Source organism: Pinus tabuliformis, chromosome 8 (assembly GCF_031772625.1).
Source record: "Pinus tabuliformis cultivar Carrire ecotype Pingquan chromosome 8, CPIR1, whole genome shotgun sequence".
Taxonomy (NCBI): domain Eukaryota; kingdom Viridiplantae; phylum Streptophyta; class Pinopsida; order Pinales; family Pinaceae; genus Pinus; species Pinus tabuliformis.
In genome coordinates, this window is record NC_142294.1 from 1409586668 (window position 1) to 1409612779 (window position 26112).

At 36.2% G+C, this 26112-nt stretch overlaps 1 protein-coding gene across 1 annotated transcript; it reads right to left on the reverse strand.

Moving 5' to 3' along the window:
- Positions 1–24922: 24922 nt before the first annotated feature.
- On the reverse strand, positions 24923–25687 carry LOC149240846 (uncharacterized). Its single transcript, XM_089370328.1, has one exon. The coding sequence runs from the start codon at positions 25685–25687 to the stop codon at positions 24923–24925; it is 765 nt and encodes a 254-aa protein (XP_089226454.1).
- Between the last annotated feature and the right edge of the window lie 425 nt (positions 25688–26112).

Below are 26112 nucleotides of genomic sequence, written 5' to 3' on the forward strand. Positions count from 1 at the left end.
TATATTAAAATAATAAATGTTAATATATTAATACAGAAGGGAGCCTATATATTATTTTATTTTAATATAATAGGAAAATAATCATTCTTAAAATAATAAATGTTATAAAAGAAATTAAAAATAGAAGTTTCGAACATTCTAAATAAATAATCAAATATAAAAAAGAAAGAAAGCTAAAGGAATGGAAACATGATAGAATATATATATATATATATTAAGCTAAAAGATGATAATAATAATAATAATAAAACACAGAGAAGGAAACCAAGGAGGGGAAAAATTAAAAGGAAGGAGCCTATGAAAAAAGGGAAGGGACCCATGAACTATTGATCTTCCATCCATCATCCCTATTTAGAGTATTAGATATTTTTTCTATCTCGATGGCTTCCCTTAATTTACGATGATGGAAATGATCACTCTTAGCAAGGACCTTGGAATCCTTTAAACATATGTGGTGTTTTGTCTTTTAAGCATGTTCAGCCAAAGAAGAGGAGTGAATTTGATAATGTCTAAGGTCAGTCGTGTGCTCTTGAATCCTTTGATATATGGAATGACCAATCTCTCCAATGTAGGGGGTTCCATAGGAACAAGGAATCAAATAAACACCCTTCATGTTTTTAGGATCCACAGGGTCTTTGACAGATCTTAAAGAGCCACGAATGGTTTTTAAGGGTCTAAAGGTGGAAAAAACCTTGTGCCTCCTAAGAATTTGAGAAATCTTATCCGTAGTCCCTTGGATAAAGGGAAGCTAGACACTAGAGGCCCCTTCAACTGCCTCTTTCTTAGTCTTAAGACCCCGACTAGCTTTTAAAAAAGTTTTGATACCTTGGAATCTATTATAACCATTCTTCTTAAAAACATTAAGGAGATGGGTTTTCTCATTGATAATATGGTCTTCACTAAAAACAATTACAGCTCGAGTGGCTAGTGTGTTTAGAACGCCTAGATTTTGTGCTGGATAGTGATGGGAATTCACATGTAAATATTGTTTCGTGTGGTTTTTTTTATGAAATACCTGGTGAGAGAAAGAGCCATCAACTTTTTCGAGATAAGCACATCAAGGAAAGGAAAGTTACCGTCAATTTCAGATTCCATGGTGAATTTGATGGAATTAGATTGATTGTTAAGATGTTGAAAAAACAAATCTAATTTCTCATGACCATGAGGCCATAAGATAAAGGTATCATCAACAAACCTTTTCCATACTTTCGATTGAAATTGAGCAGAAGCTAAAGCTTTAGATTCAAAATCGTCCATGAACAAGTTCGCAACAACAGGAGAGAGGGGAGAACCCACCACTACCATGCAAGTATGTTCATAGAATTCACCTTCAAAGCTAAAGAAGGTCGAGGTAAGGAAAATATCCACCAGCTTGGTTGTATCAGGGTCAGTTATGCGATTGATTACTTCAACAACCTCATTAATAGGGATGTTGGTATAAAGAGAAACAATATCAAAACTAACCATAATATCACCCTGCTCAAATTTAACCTCTTTTAACTCATTCATGAAAGAGAAAGAGTCCTTAACAAAAGAATCAGTACGACTAACCAAAGGCTTAAGATTTCAGGCTAAATATTTACCAAGGAGATATATAGCCCCACCTATTGTATTGATAATGGGTCCAAGGGGATCACCTTTCTTGTGAATATTAAGAAGCCCATAGATTCTCAGAGTGAGAGGGTTGCTCTCAATAAGTTTATGGCTTATGGAGCTGATAGATTTATTAGATTTAATAGCCAAGGCAACAACTTTTGAAACCTTTTTTTGGGGGTTCTTATTTAGATTTATATAGCTCCCACTTTTGCACAAGTGATCCAACAATTTTCTACGGTAATATTCTTTATCTAAGATTACAACCGCCCCTCCTTTATCTACTTTAAGGACAACAATGTTGGGGTTATTGTTCAAAGCTTTAAGGGCTTCGAATTCTGACTTGCTAATATTGCTCTTAGGAGGTTTAACTTTCCTAAGAATAACAGAACAATCTTGCCTAATGACATCCTTGATGGGATGAGGTAAATCTTTGATGCCAAATTCAATGGAGTAGATGATCTCCTCAACCGAGATATTTCTTGGGGTGAGAGAAAAGTTTAACCCTTTTTCAAGAGGATGATACACTGAAGGATCAAAGAGAACTTAGAGAGGTTAACTACCATTTTATTAAAACATGGGAATAATGTATTATTATCATCGTTGTTATTCAAATCATTAATCTTATAAGAATTGTTGCTATTAGAATTATTAAAATTCTTGAAACTAAAATCTTGGTTGTTGTTACAAATACTAAGATTATTACTATGAATAGAATTAATAGAATTATTAAAATTTATATTATTTAAATTATGTTATTGGACTCATCAAACATAACATTATTATAATTATTAGCCTTATAATATATATTATCACCAATCTTAGATGAGTGATTATTTCCAATCAAATCGAAATTATTAAAAATAAAGAAGGTGGCAGAGAATGGGTTCAAGGACCGAGGAGAACAAGAGCTCTCCAACTTGAAGGATGGAATCAGGGAAAAATGAGAAGCAGAGATCACCAGGGGGGGGGCTAATCACTATGGAAATGGGATAATGTGAAGGCACAAAAGCTGAGGGATACGCTGGAGGGTCCAATGAGGAAAAAGGGACTAGTGAAACATCGTGGACATGTTCAGATGTGGAAGCGAACCTTAGGATTCCAAGGGAATGGCCATCAATAGGGGGGAGAGGCTGAACTGAAAACGTTAGGGAAAGCAGAAAGTTAGTGGAAGAGGATGCCATGCCGGAGATGGAAAAATCAGAAGGGTTAAGAGATGAATGAGAGAACTCCTTATTATTTGAAATGTTGGAGCACAAAGGGAAATGATTAAACACATCACTTCTAAAGTCCTCTTCTAGAGAAATAACGGGAAGGAAATTTCGGTCTGCACTAGAACCTCCGCTGGAAGACATAGCTAGAGAGACCGCTTGTGAAGACTGATTTTTGACATCGTTCGAGCTTGAACCCGAAATTTGAGAAGTGGTATCACTTCAACCCTTAGTTTAAGAAAATTCCCTAATTTGAATCCAAGAATTAAGAGATGATATTTGATCTTTGTTGATCTGGATTCTGGAAAGTCGACGGTGCAAATCAGATTGATAGGAAGATGGTCAATGCTTCTCACACAACTTATCAAATTTATTAGATTGCCTAAGTTTAGCATCTTCCTCCATGCACATGGCTTTTAGAGAAGAACATGCATCAACCAATAAATCATGTGACAATCGATCCAAATCCCTCATCGTCTTACTAATCTTAGAGCGTAAAAGATAAATAATCGCTCTCAAAAAAATATGATAGTTATTAAATTTATTGAGATTATGATTTATCCTAAAGAAAATCAAGATTACTGAAGCATATCTACAAAGTTTAAGAGACAACATATCTACAATCCTTTTTGAAATTTTTAACCATGTTCATTCAAAGATATGCACTTTTATTGCAACATCCCTTCCGTGCAGGGATACAATCTCTGATTGGAGGATTCTGTGATTGATGATTTAAGTAGAACTTTTTCGGATAAATCACATCGATAGTTTTGAGTCGACGTGTTTTGAAACCTATTGAGGTTCATCATCAAGACATAGATGGAGAGCAAGATCACAAATCCAATACTTATAATAAAGATGCAACAGTAAAATCCTAACAGTAACTAAGATAAATATTATAATAATAAAATTGCAACGTTATAGTGAGTCTAAAATAATTAAAATAATCAGACTATCATTTAATAAATTAATAACCTATATATTTAATTATTTATTGACCATTTTTATTTAAGGAAACATCTAGAATTAGTTACAACAATTATTATCATCTTAGTAATATAGAAATTCAAAAATAGATTAAAATAATACAAAAGGGAGCATATATATATATATATATATATATATATATAATTTTCTTTTATTATAATAGGAAAATAATCATTCTTAAAATAATAAATGTTGTAAAAGAAATTAAAAATAGAAGTTTTGACCATTCTAAATAAATAATCAAATATGAAAAAGAAAGAAAACTAAAGGAATGGAAACATGATTATATATATATATATATATATATATAAATATATTATTTTTTATTTTTAAGTTAAATAATAATAATAATAAATAAATAAATATAGAGAAGGAAACCAAGGAGGGGAAAAACCCAAAAGGAAGGAACCTATGAAAAAAGGGAAGGGACCCATTAACTATTGATCGTCCATCCATCGTCCCTATTTAGAGTATTAGATATTTTTTCTATCTCAATGTCTTCCCTTAATTTATGGTGATGAAAATCATCACTCTTAGCAAGGACTTTGGAATCTTCTAAATAGATGTGGTGTTTTGTCTTTTAAGCATGTTCAATCAAAGTAGAGGAGAGGATCCTACAATGTCTAAGATCAATCGTGTGCTCTTGAATCCTATAATATATGGAACGACAAGTCTCTCCAATGTAGGGGGTTCCATAGGAACTAGGAATCAAATAAACACCCTTCATGTTTTTAGGATCCACAGGGTCTTTTACGGATATTAAAGTGCTATGAATGTTTTTTAAGGGCCTAAAGGTGGAAAAAACCTTGTGCCTCCTAAGAATCTGAGCAACCTTATTCATATTCCCTTGGATAAAGGGAAGTTAGAGACTAGAGGCTCCTTCAACTGGCACTTTCTCAGTCCTAAGATCCCGACTAGCTTTTAAAAATGCTATGATACCTTGGAATCTATTATAACCATTCTTCTTAAAAACATTAAGGAGATGGGTTTTCTCATTCATAATGTTGTCTTCATTAGAAACTCTTAAATTCCAAGTGGCTAGTGTGTTTAGAAAACCTAGCTTTTGGGATGGATAGTGATGGGAATTCACTTGTAAATATTGTTCAGTGTGGGTTTTTTAATGAAAGAATTGGTGAGAGAAAGAACCATCAATTTTTTTTCGAGATAAGCACATCAAGGAAAGGAAAGCTACCGTCAATTTCAGATTCCATGGTGAATTTGAGGGAATTGGATTGGTTGTTAAGATGTTGAAAAAACAAATATAATTTCTCATGACCATGAGTCCATAAGATAACGGTATCATCAACAAACCTTTTCCGTACTTTCGGTTGAAACTATGCAGAAGCTAAAGATTTAGATTCAAAATCCTCCATGAACATGTTCACAATGATTGGAGAGAGGGGAGAACCCACCGCTATCCTGCAAGTTTTTTCATAGAATTCACCTTTAAAGCTAAAGAAGGTCGAGGTAAGGCAGATCTCCATCGGATTAGTTGTATTAGGGTTAGTTATGTGATTAAGTACTTCAACAACCTCATTATTAGGGATGTTGGTATAAAGATAAACAATATCAAAACTAACCATAATATCACCTTGCTCAAATTTTACCTCTTTTAGCTCATTCACAAAAGAGAAAGTGTCCTTAACAAAAGAATCAATACGACCAACCAAAGGCTTAAGCTTTCGGGCTAAATATTTAGCAAGGAGATACGTAGGCCCACCTATTGTATTGACAATGGGTCTAAGGGGAGCCCCTTCCTTGTGAATCTTAGGAAGCCCATAAATTCTTGGAGTGAGAGGGCTGCTCTCAATATTTTTATGGCTTATGGAGCTAATAGATTTATTAGATTTAATAGACAAGGCAACAATTTTCGAAACATTTTTTAGCAGGTTCTTATTGAGATTTCTATAGCTCCAGTTGTTGCACAATTGATCCAACATTTTTCTACGGTAATATTATTTATCTAATATTACAACCTCCCCCCTTTATCGGCTTTAAGGGCCACAATGTCGGGATTATTGTTCAAAATTTTAAGGGCTTCGAATTTCGACTTGCGAATATTGATCTTAGGAGGTTTAGCTTTCCTAAGAATAACAGAACAATATTACCTAATGACATCCTTTATGGGATCAGGTAATTCTTTGATGCCAAATTCAATGGAGCAGATGATCTCCTCAACCGGGATCTTTCTTGGGGCGAGGGAAAAGTTTAACCCTTTTTCAAGAAGACGGTACACTGAAGGATCAAAAGAGAAAAAGGGAATAATGAATTATTATTATTATTAATATTATTATCCTCGTTTTTATTCAAATCATTAATATTATAGGAATTGTTGTTATTAGACTTATTAAAATTCTTGAAATTAAAATCTTGGTTGTTGTTACAAATACTAAGATTATTGCAATGAAAAGAATTAATAGAGTTATTAAAATTGATATTATTTAAATTATTATTGTAAATAATTATTAGCCTTATAATATATATTATCACCAATCTTAGATGAGCGATTATTACCAATCAAATTGAAATTATTAAAATGAAGGGGGTGAGGAATGGGTTCAAGGACCGAGGAGAACAGGAGCTCTCCAATTTGGAAAATGGAATCAGGGAAAAATGAGAAGCAGAGGTCACTAGAGTGGGGTAGAGTGGGGTTAATCACTGCTAAAATGGGATAATGTAAAGGAACAAAAGCTGAGGGATACGCTAGAGGGTCCAATGAGGAAAAAGGGACTAGTGAAACATAGTGGACAAGTTCAGACGTGGAAGCAAACCTAAGGATTCCAAGGGAAGGCCCATTAACAGTGGGGAAGGTTGAACTGAAAACATCAGGGAAAGCGAAAAGTTAGTGGAAGATGAAGCCACACTAGAGCTGGACAAATCAAAAGGGCCAAGAGAAGAATGATAGACCTCCTTATTAGTTGAAATGTTGGAGCACAAAGGGAAATGATTAAATATATCACCACTAGTCCTCTTTTAGAGAAATAGCAGGAAGGAAATTTTGGGTTACGCTAGAACCTCCGCTGGAAGACATAGCTAGAGAGACCGCTTGTGAAGGCTGATTATTGACATCGTCTGAGCTTAAACCTGCACTTTGAGAAGTGGTATCACTTCAACCCTTAGTTGAAGAAAATTCCCTAATTTGAATCCAATAGTTAAGAGCTGATATTTGATCTATGTTGATTTGGCTTCTGGTAATTCGATGATGCAAATCAGATTTACAGGAAGATGGCCAGCGCTTCTCACACAACTTATCAAATTTCCTAAGTTTAGCATCTTGCTTCACGTGCATGACTTTTAGAGAAGAACACGCATCAACCTTAATCCAGAGAGGAGAGATGGAATTGGATAGTTCTAAATGCAGAGCCAATAAATCATGTGACAACCGATCCAAATCCATTCTCTTCTTAACGATCTTAGAGCATAAAAGGGAAATACTTGCTCTCAAAAAAAATATGGCAGTGAATAAATTTATTGAGAGTATGATTTATCCTAATGAAAATCAGGATTACTGAAGCATCTCTACAGCGTTCAAGAAATGTGAGATTTACAATCTATTTTGCAATTTTTAACCTTGTTCATTCAAAGAGATGAACTTTGCTTGCAACATCCCTTCTGTGCAGGGATAAAATCTCTAATGGGAGGATTCTCTGATTCATGATTTAAGTAGAACTTTTCTGGATAAATCACATCAATAGTTTTGAGTCAACGGGTTTTGAAGCCCCACTGAGGTTCATCATCAAGACACAGATGGAGAGCGAGATCACACATCCAATTCTTATAGTAGAGATGCAATGGTAAATCCTAAGAGTCACTGAAATAAATAATATAATAATAAAATTGGAACGTTATAGCGAGTCTAAAATAATTAAAATAATCAAACTATCATTTAATAAATTAATAACCTATATATTTAACTATTTATTGACCATTTTTTATTTAAGGAAACATCTAGAATTAGTTAAAACAATTATTATATCTTTGTAATTAGAAAGTCAAAATAGATTAAAATAATGCAGAAGGGAGTGTGTGTGCATGTGTCTATAATTTTATTATAATATGAAAATAATCATTCTTAAAATAATAAATGTTATAAAATAAATTAAAATAGAAGTTTTGACCATTCTAGATAAATAATCAAATATGAAAAAGAAATAAAGTTAAAGGAATGGAAATTATTATTATTATTTTAAGTTAACATAATAATAATAAAATAAAATAAATATAATAAATAGAGAGAAGGAAACCAAGGAGGGGAGAAAACCAAAAGGAAAGAGCCGATCAAAAAGGGAAGGGAACCATGAACTGTTGGTTTTCCATCCATCGTCCCTATTTAGAGTATTATATCTTTTTTCTATATCGATGGCTTCCCTTAATTTACTATGATGGAAATGAGCACTCTTAGCAAGGACCTTGGAATCCTCTAAACATATGTTGTGTTTTCTCTTTTCAACATGTTCATCCAAAGCAGAGGAGTGAGTCCTACAACGTCTAAGGTCAGTCACATGCACTTGGATCATATGATATATGGAATGACCAGTCTCTCCAATGTAGGGGGTTCCAAAAGAACAAGGAATCAAATAAACACCCTTCATGTTTTTAGGATCTATAGGGTCTTTGACAAATCTTAAGGAGCCACGAATGTTTTTTAAGGATCCAAAGGTGGAAAAAACCTTGTGCCTCCTAAGAATTCGAGCAATATTGTCTATAGTCCCTTCGATAAAGGGAAGTTGGACACTAGACGCCCCTTCAAACGACTCTTTCTTAGTCCTAGGACCCCGATTAGCTTTTAGAAAAGATCTATTATGTTGGAATCTATTATAGCCATTCTTCTTAAAAACATTAAGGAGATGGGTTTTCTCATTCATAAGATGGTCTTCATCAGAAACCCTTAAAGCCTGAGTGGCTAGTGTGTTTAGAGGATTCCAAGGTCCTTGCTAAGAGTGGTCATTTCCATCATCGTAAATTAAGAGAATCCATTGAGATAGAAAAAAAATCTAATACTCTAAAGGATGATGAATGGAAGATCAACAGTTCATGGGTCCCTTCCTTTTTTTCATAGGCTCCTTCCTTTTATTTTTCTCCCCTCCTTGGTTTTCTTCTTTGTATTTATTTATTTTATTTATTATTATTATTATTATTATTTTAAACTTAATAGATATATATATAATTTTTTTGTTGTGAATAAGATAGAATATATTACTGAAAAAAAAGAGTAATTACATGTGTTGGGTTGTGTGGGTAAGAGAGCCCGACACAAAGACCAACTAAATTGTCTATTCTAGCTTCTGATTTGCTCCATCTACAATGCGACTTTGCCAAAATTGGGTTCTGTATACTATGGTAGTTACAGTGGTGAATATCCAAGAACCATTCAGGAACCCTTTTTACAACAGACTAAAAAAGAAGAATTAAGGACTTAGTTGCTACTAAACAGACAAAGCCGAGGTTCTTTATTTTCGAGACTGCGAGGTCTACTGCAGTCAGACAATCTCGGGGGAGAAGAGACAAAAGAGAACTAGCAGAATTCATTCTGGATTGGTAGTGACAGGGTTGTCATCCAAGCTAATGGGAGTTTCCTGAGTACTCCCCTCCTGCGGCACAATAGTGTTCAGTCAACTTGAGGAGGCTCCAATGATTTCTTTCTTAATGCTTGGTGACCCTTCAACGACCGAGTGGACTTTCGCCGTGAATTTCTTCCTAATGATGGTATACTACAGAGAGTCCCTAGTAATGAAGCGACAATGGTGGACCGCCTCAACAAAGATCACGAACTTTTCTGTGAGACTGTCTATTTTGGTTTCGAGCGCCTTAGAACGCTCCTCCTACTCCTGCAAGGTGAGACCCATGATAGTTTTCATCTGCCACCAGGTTTCAATGGTGTGTGCATAAAGGTCTCGCACGCTCTGGTGAAATCTGGGTTTGGGATCCATGCGAAGTCTGCATCAATATCCTCCGAAGAGACGACTCTATGAAGAGCACTGGCTTGAGCTTCACAGTCGGCGATATGCTCTTGGGTTTTCGGGTTGACTGCTGCCATGAATTTCAGAGTTGCATGCCTTGCGAAGGTCTCAACGCAAGTAGAGGGGGGTGGGCCCAGAGATTTCCAGTGGGAGGCACCTCTACCATGCCTGCGCCCCTGACTAGAGGTCGGGCTGGATCAACATTTCGAGGCCATGAGGAAGACAGAGGAATAGGATAACCAAAACAACCAAAGAACAGAGGAAATACGGGGGGACCAAAGAGCAGAGGGAATAACAGGAAGGAGAGGGGTGAGGAGGGAATAAATAGAGGCAGGAGGACCTTGGGGGGCATGGAGCAGAGGGGAAGGGAGGGAAGGGGAAGCATGTGAAGTACAGGGGTTAGGAGGTGGAGAAGGAGCCTTACAAAGCTGATGGGACTGGATGGCGGCGACCTTGCGGGAGAGAGGGGCTAAGGCAGGAATGTACAACACATCTGTCAATCCAAGAAGGGGTTTAGGCATGTGTGCCTCATGAATATCCTTCTCCCAATACTTAGAATCATCCTTGTTGTTGTGACGTAGGGTACGCGAATAATTATTTTTTGGTATTCTGGTTGTCCTTGTCATTAATGGTTGCACAGTGCTGACGAACATCGCTATCTTCCAAATCATGCGATAACCTGGATTTTAGCCGAAGGGTCCCTGTTGTCCCCTCATTGGCTAACCCGTCTGTGATCTTGTTTTCATTTCTTTTGATGGTCTGGAAGTGTAGACCTTCCATGTTGTCTATTTTGTGTTTGGTTCTCTGCATAATTTTGTTTAGGCGCTAGTTATCTCAGACTTCGGCCACCTCGATACCCTGCTAGAGATTTTTACATATCTAGGTGACCGGAGTGGAGTCCCCTTCAACGATCAGAGGGATGAGATTTATTCTTTTCGTGATGGTGATGCCATGTTCCAGAGAATGAAGTTTAGTGACACTGTTAGTTGTTGAACTAATGTTACCCTCGTAGACCCATAATATTTCACCTTTTGTGTTCCTGAAGACACCTCCAAAACCAGTCAGGCTTGGGTTACCTTTAGCCGCTCCATCATAGTTAAGCTTAGTGGTGCCTAACTCCAGCGGCCTCCATGTGTCCTTATGTTTATCATTCCTGGATGAGGAAGGGACATCGGGGACACTAGTCTGGAGGAGGTCCAGCATAGACAAAATTCTCGCATCAGAGTTGTTGGGAGGGCCATTGGTATTCTGAAGGGGGGAGGAAGCCACTGTCTCCCGAATGGCGCTCTTGATCTTAGATAATGTGATTTCCTCCAGAGTTGAGATGCCTCAGAAAATTCTGGCATTACATTCCTTCCATAGAGCCCAACAGACCAAACCTGGGATTATGTTCCATGCTCTATTAACCAAAGGATGGGAGGAGAAGGAAGGTCGCCAGTTCGAGATGGTGGTCCCGATCCGAACTATTAAAGACCAAGAAAACCCAATCCCAAAGTTTGGACGTGTAGAGACATTCATTCAGGAGATGGTTTGAATTTTCTTCCTCTTGTTGATAGAGTTGGCATCTGGAGGGACCAATAAATCTTTTTTTCCTTAGATTATCCTAGGTTAGAATCTTCCTATGCAGGACAAGCCATAGGAAAATAGAAATTTTTGGCCAATGTTTTTTGTCCCAGATAGATCTCCATTTAGGGTCTGGTTGAATTTGATCATGCTCTGCTATATATCTGTAGGCTTCTTTTAAATTGAAATGACCAACAATGTTTTTGCCCCATCAGATTTTTTCCTCTGAGGTGTCATGAAGGATTTGTATTTTTTGAAGTTTGGTTGAGAGAATAGACCAAACCTGAAGATTGACGTGGGGAGGCTAGTTCCCTAATCCAACCATTCTGTCAAGTTGTCCCTAACTGCTCTAGGTTTCCAATAATGGCAGACTCGGGTCCTGCTTCTATTTTTCATTTCGGCCTTGATTTGTTGATATTGATCTTGATCGAGTTCAGACCTTTGTTGCCAGGCATCTTCCCAGAAGAATGCCTTGTCTCCATTTCCAATCTCCCAGAAACTATGTTTTTGGATGATATCCCTATTCTCCCACGTTGGGTTCTAGATAACCGAACCTTTGATGCTACTGTTAAGCCTTATGATTTTCTCGTGTGAGAGGGTAGGAATGTACTTAGCCTTCCATAGGGTTCCCCAAGGGGAGTTGGGGTTTTCAATCCATCTCCATAGAGTTTTGGCTCCCAGAGCCTTCCCTAGGAGGTCAGTATCCCTGAGTCCAAGGCCACCATCTTTTTTAGGCCGACATATTTTTTCCCAGGCACCAAGAGCCCATTTTTTCTTTTTATATGCTCCTCTCCATAAGAAGTTCCTTTGCATGTTTCTGATCTTATTGGAGATCACTTTTGGGGTAGCCAGAGCCGAGTATAGGTACAACGAGATCTCTTGTAAGACAGGTTTCACAAGGACAAGACAACCAGCCATTGAGTGATCTGAAGGTCCAATTAGCTAACCTTTTCTCTAGTTTGTTGATCAGAGCTTCCCAAGTAGCCTGGGCCAGTGGCCTGTCTGTCAAGGGGACCCCTAGATAATTGGAGGGGAGAGAGCTAATGGGGAAGTCAAGGAGTCTAGCAATGTTCCTGCGGATAGGTAGAGGGGTGTTAAAGAAGAACAACTTAGATTTATCTAGATTGATGGAGGTGCTAGAGGCCGCAAAAAAGTTGGACATAATGGTCTTGAAAGAGGAAGCTTCTATGACAATCAGGAGCCCCATGAGCAGGGTGTCATCCACGAATTGTTGGTGCGTGGAGGGTGGAGCAGAGGCATGAGGTTGGAGACCAGATAGCTTGTTGGCTTGCAAGGCAGTAGATATAGAGCGGCTAAGCCCTTCAACCATGATGACAAAGAGAAAAGGAGAGATAGGGTACCCCTACCTAATACCTCTGGAGGGATGGAAGGGTGGCATGGGGGAGCCATTCAAGAGGATGGAGAAGAATGCACCAAACACCATTGCCATGATCCATTTGATACTCTCTTTGTGGAACCCAAAAGAAGCCAGAACTTGTCTCATATACTCCCAACTTATCTTGTCGAAGGCTTTAGACATGTCTAATTGAATCATCATGCCTGGTTTCTTTTGCACGTTGAGAGAGTGGATAAGTTCGTGAGAGAGGATGATGCTATCCATAATTTTCCTTCCTTCCACGTATCCTGATTGATGATGAGAGATAAGGAGAGGCAAGATAGATTTCAGACGATTGGCTAGGACTTTGGAGATAATTTTATAAATGACATTGCAGAGGGCAATGGGTCGAAACTTGTCCGAGGAGTCAGCTAAGTTTCCCTTGGGAATCAGAGTGAGGAACATGGAGTTGAGGGCTTTTAGGACAAACTTTTGAATGTGAGATTCTTCAACAAGGGCATGGACCTCATTTTTAAGGATAGGCCAACATGCTTTATAGAAGTCTATGGTAATAACGTTTGGACCACAGGCTTTACCTTTGGGCATACCCATGACAACATCCTCCACTTCTTAGAGGGAGACTTTTCCTAAGAGAATTTTATTATTTGCTCTTCTGTAAGGATCTTGGGAGTGTGTTTGGTGATTTTTTTGATATCCTAATCTTGGTCATTCCTTGGTTCCTTGAGAAGAGAGATGAAGTAATGAGTGAGATCTACTTCCATCTCATCTAGAGAGTGAATGAGATGCCCCTATCGATTCTTCAGAGCCATAATTATGTTGTTCCTTTTGTGCTGTATCTTAAATTTGTGGAAAAACGCAGTATTATTTTCCTCACATTTTAGCCAGTTGATTTTGGATTTTTGTGGCCATAACTTCTCTTCTTGAATGGCCCTTTACTCCCAAATTTTTTGTAGTTTCTGTTCCTCTTAATTGCTATTGTCTGTGATCCCTTCTCCAAAAATTCTTTGCTCCAATTTTTTACTTCCTCTTTGATATATTTTAGTTTTTTTTGGAAGGTGTACATTTTGTTGCCGGATCTGGTGGGAGGGTTGGTCCACCATTGCTTCATTTTGTCTAGGAATTCCAGGTGATCCAACCAGAAGGCCTCGAATCTAAAAGGCTTGTTTTTAGGACCAGTGGAGATTTGCATCTTAAGAGAGATGGGCCAGTGATCTGAGCTTGCTTGCGGGAGGATACGAGCCTCTGTTTCCCAAGAGGTTAGATAAGTTTCTTCCGATAGGAGGAAATGGTCTAGCCGAGAGGAAATTTGTCGTTCCCCTCCTCTTCGGTTGTTCCAAGTGAAAATGCCATTGTTGGTGGGGATGTCGATGAGATTGAGGCTTTCTATGGTTGAAAGGAAAGCCTCTGAGTCCTTGTCTAGCTTCCAGATGCCTCCCCTCTTCTCTGCCAGATTAGTAATCATGTTGAAATCGCCTGCTATGATTTTGAAAGGGAAATGTATGGGGTCAAGCAAGTTGGAGATGCATTGAAGCATCTTGATTCGATCTATCACCTTGTGGGGGGCATAGACATTGGTTATGCAGATACTATCCTTGGTACCAATGATTCTCAGGACAATGGTAATGGAATGATGAGTTGCCAAAGAGGAGATGAGGTCGAACTTCGAGTTTTTCCATAATGTCATGATCCCTCCCACATAACCTATAGTTGAATTGGCTAAGAATCCGTAAGGCTTGAAGCAGGTGTTTTGAAGGAGAGAAGGGTGAACCGACTCAAGTTTGGTTTCTTGAATTAGGAGGATATCAGGATTGTCAAACATGATTCTATTTTTCAGGATTCATTTCTTCCCAGGACTATTTAGTCCTCTTATATTCTAAGAAATGCAATTCATAAGTAAGGAGAGGGGTTTAGGGCCAGAGCTTTTACCTTTCCTTCATTGATGAGCTTGGCACCCAGTTCTTGGAGGAGCTGACTGGTGGTCTTTTGGCCTCTTTTTCGACTTGGACCTTTGAGGTTGAATCCTCCTACTGGAATGTTTGCTAAGATGCCTTTTGATACATTGCTTTCCTGTGAGGGGTGGAGTGCCTTGAGTTTTAGATCTTCTTGGAGGAGGTAAGCTCCTTCAATTTTTTGTAGTTGGTGTTCTGGTATAGCCTTTATTCCATTTAACTTCCATTCCTCTACGATGGTTGCGAGGTCTACCCCCTCCAATTCTTCTTCTATGGCGCTCTCCTCTGGTGTTTCCTCGATCACTATTTGTTCCATTTCGGTGTCCTCTTGTGAGTGCTCGTTTTCTCTGTTATTGTTATCTACATCCCTATCGTCTAGTTCTTTGTCTGCTTGGATCTGCTCCTCTTCTCCTGCTTCATCTCCTGTCGGATAGTTTGGATCCGATTGTTCTTGTGTGATGTTCAAGGCATTGAAAGGGTTCTGACTTGCCTCATTATGCTGATGCTTTTTGGGGATAGTCTTTTTCCTGCTGTTCTTGTTCCTGGAGTTGACTTGGATGTATCCTTCACTGTCTTTTTTTTGCTTACATGATCAGAGATTTGAGGGGCTTTGTTTAGAGGACAATTTCTGAAGAGGTGATCGTGCTCATGGCACTTCCTGCACCTAAAGGGGATGTGTTCATAGTCTATATTTTGTAACCAGACTTCATCCCTAAAAATTAATTTTATTGCGTCTGGAAGGGCTCCAGAGACATCTATGTACACGCATATTCTGGCATAGGAAACGTAATGTCCATTTCTAGTTCCTTCAGACATTTTAATATACTCCCCCAGCTGGTCTCCTATGCCTTTTAAAACTGAAGGAGCCCAGTAATCAGTTGGTAGGGAATAGATGTGTACCTAGACTAAGACTCTTGTGAAGTCCTCCTTTTCTGGTGTGAAATTGTCCTTCCAGAATCTCATGTATAGGGATGAGTTGAAGAAATAAGGACCTCCTTCAAAAATTATGTCTTTGTCTTCTAGGAGGTCAAAGATTACTGTGAAGAATCCTTTGGAACCTAGCTAGAGTCTTATATCCCCCTTGGGTGTCCATTTTCTTTGTATCCACTAGTTCAGGGATTTTTCGGTCAGCCAAATGCCCATAAATTTTCATATGACTGCATGTTCTTGCATGTATTCTCTGTAGACCGCAACTCCTGAGTCCTGGATTTCCAGTTCTGGGATTTTCATGGCTATGGGGTTGCAGTTATTCTTTGTTTTTGTCTGTTGTTCTTGTTGCTGCTCTTAATTCATTGTTGTGTTTGTGTCTATGGAGGAGGGGTTATCTAAGGCTGTTCCGTTTTCTGAGAGTTTTTGTTTCTTTTTCCCTTTCTCTGATTCTCAGTTTCTTTGAAGCCATTCCTTTTGCTGGGTGTGGCCGGTTTCTCTAATTTCAGAGTTTTTTCTAGGGGGACGAAAGGCGCAGCTAGAGGTCAACTTTGTGAAGAAAGATTCTTAGTCTAGAGGTCGGCTCGTAACCATGTCTTTAAATGAGAGGGCTCCAAGGTTCGAGTTTGGCTTCGCCATGGGGGTCGGGGCACAGCTTGGTCGGGTCCAAGCGCACCAGAGGCGACCATGAAAAAAGTCAACTGGATAGTCTAGGTTACAGAATGTTCAGAGCTTCGACTCTCGACAGTTTCCCAGTCAATTTGACATCATCTTGACCCTGAGTTGCAAATATATATAACTTATTAGTATTCCTTTAGCTTCTTTTTTATTTGATTATTTAGAATAATCGAAAATTCTATTTTTAATTTCTTTTATAACATTTATTATTTTAAGAATGATTAGTTTACTATTATACTCTAATAAAATTATATATATATATATATATATGGCTCTTTTCTGTATTATTTTAATCTATTTCGAATTTCTATATTACTAAAATGATAATAATTGTTGTAACTAATTCTAGATGTTTCCTTAAATAAAAATGGTCAATAAATAACCCTGATTGGGGTGCGAGCTGGTGGTTGGCACGACAGACGATGATTAATGAAGAGTACCCTTGAGTAATGTACCACCACCCCCCACATGCTCAAGGCGATGTGTGCGGTGACCCTTGGCATGATTGCATGCAAGGGAGGTGGGAAAGGTTGTAGCGAAGGTGGTGAAGGAGCAGAGATCTTAAAGGAGGAAAGTGTAGATAGTTGGGTGTTGTTGTTGTGTTTGTGAGCGGACGGGGGAGATGGAGCTCTGGAAGGGTCTGGCAATGCCATTCTCAACCTCAAGCTGTAGATGGCCAACACATTTCCACGGGTATGTTTTCTGACTCATCTCTTCCATTGCAATGTTGACCTGGTTGGGTTTCTGTTGGTGGGAGCAAGGGAAAATTAGGAATGTTAATTGGGAAGTTGAGAATTTCTGGTGGTTTTGGGGGTGATGCCTGGTTGTGTTGACTTGGCCCTGCGTCTATGTTCTGTCACTGTCGGGCATTGCTTCAATGTCCCTTAGTTTCGAATTTATGTTGTCTCGCATGGGGATCCTAGGAAATGTAGGCTGAGGGATGAGTGGGAATGTCGATAGGGGTCATGTGGGTAGAGGCTGCGAGACAGGTGTTGAGGCGAGTGGGTGTCAATTAAGATGTTTCCTAGGAGCAGTCCCCTGCTGTCGATGCTAATGCAACTGCTGGGAAATAGATAGAAACTATTGCGGAGAGGGAATGGTTAAGACCCTCAGGTGGGAAGACGAGCAAGAAAATGCCAAAGGTTATGCGCTTATATCTCTGGCAGAGGGAAAAGGGTCTGCAAATCATGGTTGGCATAACGCTGGTAAGCGGCAGAGCTCACTAGCTTGGTCTTGGCAAGGGGAAGCTAACATGCTCGTGGTCGTGAGGAGATGGGTGTGGCGACGAGGGTGCATTGCTGGTGGCTGGAGGTCAACCACTCCTGGGGAATGGACCTCCGACCATGAAGGCCTTGGTATCGATACCAAAGGGAAAGCGGAGGAGCAAGGTGGGGAGGTTAGCATTGGTAATTCAACTCAGGGGCAGGAGAATTGTTATATCATATTGAATTGTTTTTTGTTAATGAATTGCTTCTCTAAAGAGGTCTTGGGCATATCCACCATGGCTCGACCTGCGAAAAGTCGTGGACGTGGAAGACGGGCTCAAGTGCCCATAAATGAAAAGGAACCGAGCACGTCTGAGTCTCGCAGGGGGAGAAAATCGGTGGAAAATCTTATTAGTGAAGCTGTCGAGGCATATAGCGAGGGCATTGATGAAGGCATTCACAAAATTTTAGAGGAATGGGAAGAGCAAGTTAAGCAGGGCATCGAGACAGAGGAGGACATGGACGACTGGAGGACCCTAGTCTTGGACCCAGGTACCACTAGAGGCAGGATAACACAATTTAAGCAGACCTTATACCTTTATTGGTTGATGAAAATCCTTTTGAGCATGGTTATGGAGCAGATGTCAGTGGGCATGGCCATGTCTGTTCAAGGTATGTCGAGCTACAAACAAAAATTCCAAAAAGTTTAGTTCCAACTCCACAAGCAAGATATCAGGTTGGGTAGAATCGAAAGACACATCCCATGTATCTTGGAATTGTCTGAGATGCCCGGATTGAATGTCAAAGACCCTGCGCCAGTGGAATCGACCTCGGAGGAAAATAATGACTAGATAATCTCCCTTGTTTAATTTTGTTTCTCATGCGAATAGCTTTTACTTTTCATTATGTAAGAATATGTATAGGTAGAAATTTAGAGTATGGTCATGAAACAGAGACATATATAGCTTGGATAGAAAGACTGAAACTTTCTATTTTTCGATGGCATACAATGCAGATAAGTGGCAGACTTGGTTTCCCAATGGGCAAGTTGAGGCCACCTAGCCAGTCTATGTGGTGTAAATTTGCTTATAAATGAATGGAGAAAAGAGGATCTATTAAGCTTAACAAAAAAAAATGATCAATAAATAATTAAATATATAGGTTATTAATTTATTAAATAATAGTCTGATTAGTTCAATTATTTTAGACTCACTATAACATTCTAATTTTATTATTATAATATTTATCTTAGTGACCATTAGGATTTGACCATTGCATCTCTATTATAAATATTTTATCTTAGTATTTGATAATGAACCTTACTAAGAGTTCTAAACGCGTTGACCCAAAATTATCAATATAATTTATCCAAAAAAACTTAATTCTAAATTAATTTACATTAAAATAATATAATTAATAAAAAATTATAATTATTTTAATTTTAATAAATATTATAATCATTGATAAATTATAGTTCTATTATCTACACCTAATTTTACTTATTAGGAAAAACTTGCTTTACTAATCATAAAAAACTTTAAATCACTTGCAAAACTATGATTAACTTTTCTTATAAATTTTAAAATTTTATGATCTCCCTCTTAATATCATGTTAATTTTCTCTACTAACTTGTGCTAACTCTGACTAGCATTAGTATTTTTGGCACAATATCATCTGAATTAAAATTAAAATCTTACATGTTACATTTGGTTCATGTCAATGGTTTTTATTTTAATGTTGGATTTCAATTGTGGAGCATATATAGAGACATACTTATGTTTGATGGTAACTTTAAAATCTCTTTCGTTAAATTAAAATCTTTTTCATCATATACATGCAAATGTTTTTCTATTGCTTCGCAAGTTAATAGCCCCATATTTTGGCATATAAATAGTTACTCTGGTGATATGATATCATAGCCATTTATGCCAAAATACTTACTCTGTGATATCATAGCCATTTTTCATAAGTAAAATTAAATCCAGGTCTTAAATCTATCAACCCAAGGCACGACCTTTACCAAAATACTCTATTCGTTTGTAGAAATTTAAATCCTTTTGTATGATTTGTATGAATAGAAAGTGTCATTGTATCTTTACACTTTTAATTATGGTTTTAGTATTATCATCCATCTCTAAGGTTATATGAGAATATTAATTAAAATAAAAAATAAATTAAAATTTCCAATTTATATTTATTACTATTAAGATAAAGTTTATAAATTTTATTTAATCAATAATAAAGTAATAATTGAATAAATTATTATGATTTCTTAAACTATATTATATATTGTTAATCATTAATCTTAATTTGTGTGAGAAATCACATATTAAAGGAGTTTTTTTTGGTAGAAATCACACAGAAGAAAAAAACCCTCCTATATAATTTTTACCAAATTTTTTTTCTTAATATAATATAAATCTCAAAAATCACTTGCATGGGAAATCTAAAAATCTAAACACCTAAGAAAAAAATATAAACAAAATTACAATAACAATAATCTCAAAGCATGATATCTAACCCATCAATGCAAATGCTTTTCTTCGCTACAATGTCGCAGAAGTCAAAGGAAATAAAGAACATATGGAAACTTTAGGCCGATTTTGTTAAAAGAGATTGTGGAGTAGGTATAACTAAACATGCATAAGGATGACAGAATAATATTTGGTTCCGGAGTAGGTATGACTAAACATGGAAGGAGAGTATACTTCGCTGCGAGACTTTATACGTTCACAAAGTTAGGTGCACCATCATTTACTTCCAACTTTCTCTCACTTTAGTGTGAACCTAATTGATGGATTGGATTTTGCTCAGTAATATTATTTTATGTAAACAAATTATTTAATAATATTTAATATTAATATTTTTTATGGATATAAAAATGATGGTAAAGAAAATGTCATGTGAAATTATCTTTGTGAATTATATATATTTATTTTGATAAAGATGTGGGGTATTAATCAGGAATTTTATAAGATTTTTTTTTAAATGAGAGATATTAATTTTTGTTGAATTTATAAATAAATGAGGAATTTTACTCGTTATAAAAAAAAATTGTTTAAAATATTTTCTTTGACTTTGAAAAAGATGTAGAATTAAAATATGGTACTTTTAAAAAATTATTGGTGGTAAAAAAGAAATACATCAAATTTATCATTATGAAATGTGATGGATCTACTTTTATTGTAATACATATTACTATTATTTTTTTGGCATTCATTTTCATTTTAAAATAACTAATAATTTGTTTAAAGTAAGAAGATGTTTTTGGAAAACTATATTTATATTTTGTTAATTATACAAAATTATATTAAATAAATTAAGAACAGAAAAATTAATTAATATAGGAATATTAAAGGGAGAAGATATCATTATTTCACTCTTATTTAATTAATGATTTGATTTTCTTTTTCTAGTGTGATCTTGACTTCTAAAGCTTTAGAATGTGTATATAATCTAATCCCGTCTAAATTTGGTTGAATCTTTGATCTCTAAAAAGAAAGGACAAGTTCTTAATCACTGAATCCACTCAAATTATTTAATCTTTAAAAAAAAACATATCATCCAAAAATGACTCCAATATTTCATACCTTTGAAATTCCATTTGAAAAAGAGTAATATTGAAACTAAGAATGAATATATTGTAAAACATAAAAATAATTTCAACAATTTAAATTTAAAAATTCAAAACAAATATTAATTAATTAATTTCATATGAATTTAATTTATTCTTAATCTAATAATTTGAAAATAAATAAATAAATTAACTTCATACAAATTTAATATATTATTAATTTGATATATATTATACACTTATTAAATTATTACGACAAAAAATTACTAAATTTGAAAATAAATAAATATGAATTAACTTCATACCAATTTAATATATTCTTAATTTAATAAATATTAAACACATCTTAAATTATTACCATTAATTATATTAATGTAAAACGAGTTAGACCTCCGAGAGCATGTGTTAATGAAAGCAATTTTTTTTTTCAATGTTTAGGTAGGTGTATGAAGTTCCAATCATTTTTTTCAACGTTTAGGTAGGTGTAATGGAGTTTATCAATTTAGGTTCATAGTTCTCATTTCTTTTTGTTTGGGAAGGCACGGTGACAATAGAATATTTAAATAGTAATTAGGTGAGATTATAATAATAATAATTTTTGAAAGAAAAATAATAGAATATAATAAATTTAGTTTTGGGAGATGGTTTGTTTTATAAAATAATTATTAGAGACTTGAATTTATTTGATTGGAAATGAATGGTTTACTAAATTACTTAATCAATCTAAATTTTTTTGACATTTTCATATGATTCTTAATAAAACATAAGATATAAATTTAACTAATATTTCATATCCATACAATTTGATTGAAACAAAGTATGTGTGACTATGATTTTACATGTTTCTATCTTATTATTTATATTTATATAATTTGATTTATAAATAGGTGAAATAATTTTTTTAAAATGTAAAAAATGAAAGATTAAAATAATATATTTTGATTTTTAAGCTAGAATTTGACAATACAATAACTTTTAGTAAAAATTGTATTCTTCATTATTTAATTTGTGTTTTTAGCCTATAAATAAATTCAAAGATTGCAAAATCTTTCAAACCATAAAAATTATATCTATAATTTGAACAAAATCCCTGACAAATTATATATATAAAACTTCAGGATGATTCGATAGAGAGGTTAGCGTGTGTGCGGAATATTCGGAATGACGTTTCTCGATCTTCTCGCAAAATGGCGCTTTCGGGTCCCTATCACCGATTTTGGTTTCTCTTAAAATAAATATCAAATCATCTTCGGTAATAGCAGGGAAAAGGTGGTATGCATTGTACATTAAAGATATTTAATGCATTAACTTTTTAGTGCAGTAAGGTTAGTAGTTTGATTTTCATATTACTTTATTGATGGTGTTAGATATACGCTCTTTTCTTTTATCTTTATTGTAATCTACATTAATTATTAATTTTAACACTAATAATATTAATTAGATTATTTATTTTATTAATGTTAAGAGAATATTTTTAATATACAATTAATTTTTAATAATATAAAATGAATTATCATATATTATTAAAAAATAATTAATTTTATTAAATTTAAAAAAATAATAATAAAAAATAATATTATCTCATGATTAATATGTTTTTTAAGACCATTTTCATTTTTAATATAAAATATTAAAATTTAAACTCGGAAGACTAAACTCTAACCAGCCAACTAATTTACATTTCCAAAGTAAACCAGAAACCAACTTAACGCCCACTAAAACCACTGAAATTAGATGTTGGAATTCGAACTCAAATTATTTTATAGTTCTGTTATTTGTAGTCTTTTTCGCGTCTTGGAAACCTGGCACGATTTGCATTGAAATAAAAAATAAGAAAGAAAATCTAAACAAATATTTTCTATGTTTACTTAAGTCGTAGTTTAATTTAATCAGGGTATTTTTTTCTTTGAAAATTATGAAAATTTAGGTAATATTTTGATAAATTTTAGTAAAGATTTTTGTAAATCTAAGTTATAAGTTTTTGATGGTACTAAATTTATTTCCACTCTCACAAACATACTTTAAACACTTTTTTCACAAAATTTGTTAATTCTTTTTAACCAAATTACAACAAAAGAATGGAGTCGTCTACCGAGGCGCCAAAAGTGGCCGGAATCCAGGCAAAGAAATTTCAAAAAATCTTGTAGAGGCAGTGTTTGAATCGTGTTTTTGATGGTGGAAATGGATTCAACACCATCAAAAAATTCTAGGACCTCAAAAATTTTGACATTTAACAACTATAACTTAGATTTACAAAAATCCTTGTCCAATTAACCAAAAAAATTACAAAAAATTACCATAATCTGAGCAATTCCTAAACTTGTCCTTTACCTAAGGAAATACGTCACGTGTACTCCAATATGGAGCGGGCCCTTCCGTACCGTGTGATAGACAACACGCAATTCCTATTTCCAACCCCATTGAAACATAAATGCAGCCTGACATGCAAGGGATATAGCAGTTCTCTTGTATTTATGTTTCAATGGGGTTGACTTTGGCATTTTAGCAACAAAGCAACTGTTATTCCCCTTGCATGTCAGGCTGCATTTATGTTTCAATGGGGTTGGAAATAGGAATTGCCTAGACAACATATGCCGTAGAAGATCAAAGAATCATCGCTGTTCCTGAAATTGTAGTTTTAAAATAAAAATAAACGCACAACGCAAATTGTGGTGCAGCAGGGGGAGTCCAAGGTCAGAAGTCAGAATTTCACCGATGACGGGCAGGGAGAGTACACAACACATCAAAGTTTAAAATAATGATAAATATAAAATATCTATTAGAGATTTTAAGAATATTTATAGTAGAAACAATTATTATTGGTTGCTATTTTTTTAAAGTAGGTTGATTCATCTTTATTATTTAATGAAAATTATGGCACTTGTAATTACAGGTTGGTGGTCTATAAGGGGCAGGCTTTCACTCTTGCCAAATACCTCAGGGTATTAGGTTGTTAACTTATTTGTTACATCCAAGAAAAACAAGTTTTTAGTCAAACATAAGTTTTATATATATATATATAGATAGTTTGTTTGCAATTTTTTGAGAGTCTTTTTCCGAAGAAGAAAATTCATAATTTCTATTGATAAGAAATTACATGTTGTTGATGCCCATAGGCATATGCTGTATTGTGGTTGGTCGCCACTGTTCAAAAAGCAAAAATAAATACATAAGGTTCCCATAGGGATACTGAGATAGGTACTGTGTCCATCATAAAAGTGCGTAGTTGCTGTACATGAGTTCATACTGTAATATACTGAGATATATACAAGTAATATAAACAAAATATTATGTTCATCAAAATTGCTGGTTTTGAGGCCATTGCCTCACTGAAGTGGTCCATCTATATATGGTCTGTGATAATATCTGTGCGTCCCTGTAGGAGAAAATTCCTCGATCAACCAATCGCCTAGAGGACGATCCGCCGCTTCTTTCGAGAGCCGGTCAGCAATTGTATTTCTTTCCCTGTAGATATGAGAAACAGTTATCTGGTCAAAAAATGTTTTGAAAAAAACAATTTCTTCCAAGATATGTTTCAAAGAATATGCATGACAAATGGACTTGTTGTTAAACCAATCAACCACAGTCTTTGAATCTCCATATATTTGAATTTGTTGGCAGTTTTTGGTCATGGCAAAATATATAAGATGACGCAGAGTCATAAGTTCTGCATGGTTGTTTGTTCCGGGACCAAGTCCCAAGCATATCTGGAAGTAATGTGAGTCGGATAGATGAAGGAGGATGCCACCACCGCATCCTTGCCGATGGGCCGCCCCATCAAAAAATGCCCACGGCACTTCTCTGTTTATTTGCTCTGGAGTGATGCGCTTGGGCTGTTTCTGATTGATCACATTAGGTATCTCTGCATATGCCGCGCAAATGATGGGGGGAAGGAGGTTCCAATTTACAGTACTGTTCTAAAAAATGATCGCATTCCTCCGGATCCAAATATACCAGGCAACCAAGAGGGGGAGATTCCGGGGCTTTTCTGCCGCCACTGAGATCCACCACTGATCCCACGCCGATTGTATGTCCACCCCCTGCCAGTCCGCATTAATGTTTAGAGATTGAATGACCTGTGCCCAAATATCTCTGGTGGTCGAACAGGTAAGGAATAAATGGAGGGTTGTTTCTTCCGCTTGCCTACACAAAACACACCAAGATGGGCCTGCGAAGGCCCTTTTCATAAGATTGGATCCAGTGGGGATTTTGTTCGCCAGTATATTCCACATTAGTAGTCTGGTTCTTGGCTGGGCCTGCAGTTGCCAAATAGAGGACCACCAGCTTTTGTGGCTGTCCGGATTTTTGGCTTCAATCAATTTGTTGTATCCCAGCTTCGGCGAGTATTGTCCAGTTTTAGATATGGCCCAGATGAGCTCATCCTCAACATCCCTTAATCTAATATGGGACTCGATTAAGGCCTGTATGTATGTCTTCCAGTCTTCGTTCCACTCATTTGGCAAGTTCCATTGCCGATCAGTTAACCAGGCTTGTGAGTAAATTGTGGAGTGCTGCTGATCTCCAATCTGAGAGAGAAATTTTATGCCTCTGTTGTTTAGATGGAGAACCAGCCCTTCTGGTAGATTGTGGGCATTCCCAGAACCTGGCCATGGGTCAATACCAATGCGGACAGATGAGCCATTTCCGATGCGCCATAAGAGGCTATCTCTGATAAGAGGCATGGCATTCAGAGTGGCCTTCCAAATCGCAGAGATACCCTGTCTATTCCAATTTGGCCGCCGGATCCAGTCTGTGATGGTCAAAGGCCAAATATACTTGTGATGGATGACTTCCGCCCAGAGACTATTTTGTTTTAATAATAGCCATCCCTGTTTGGCTGCCAATGCTTGTGCAAATTCTGGGAGTGATTTTAAGCCCCACCCCCCCACTTTTTGGGAGTAGCAATCTTGGACTATTTTGCCCAAGCAAAGATCTTTCCTTTTTTTTTGCCATTCCAGAGGAATCTATTACATGTTTGTTGTATTTTGTGAAGAATTCCTCTGGGAATCTAGGAGAGAGACATCCAGTACACTGGAGTGGCTTCAAGGACTGATTTTATAAGCATAAGCCTGCCTGCTTTAGAAAGGAGCCTATGGTGCCAATAGTT

Excerpts from the sequence above, each read along its gene's own strand:
- LOC149240846 (XM_089370328.1), bottom strand. The coding sequence starts at position 25,687 with ATGCCTCTTATCAGAGATAGCCTCTTATGGCGCATCGGAAATGGCTCA.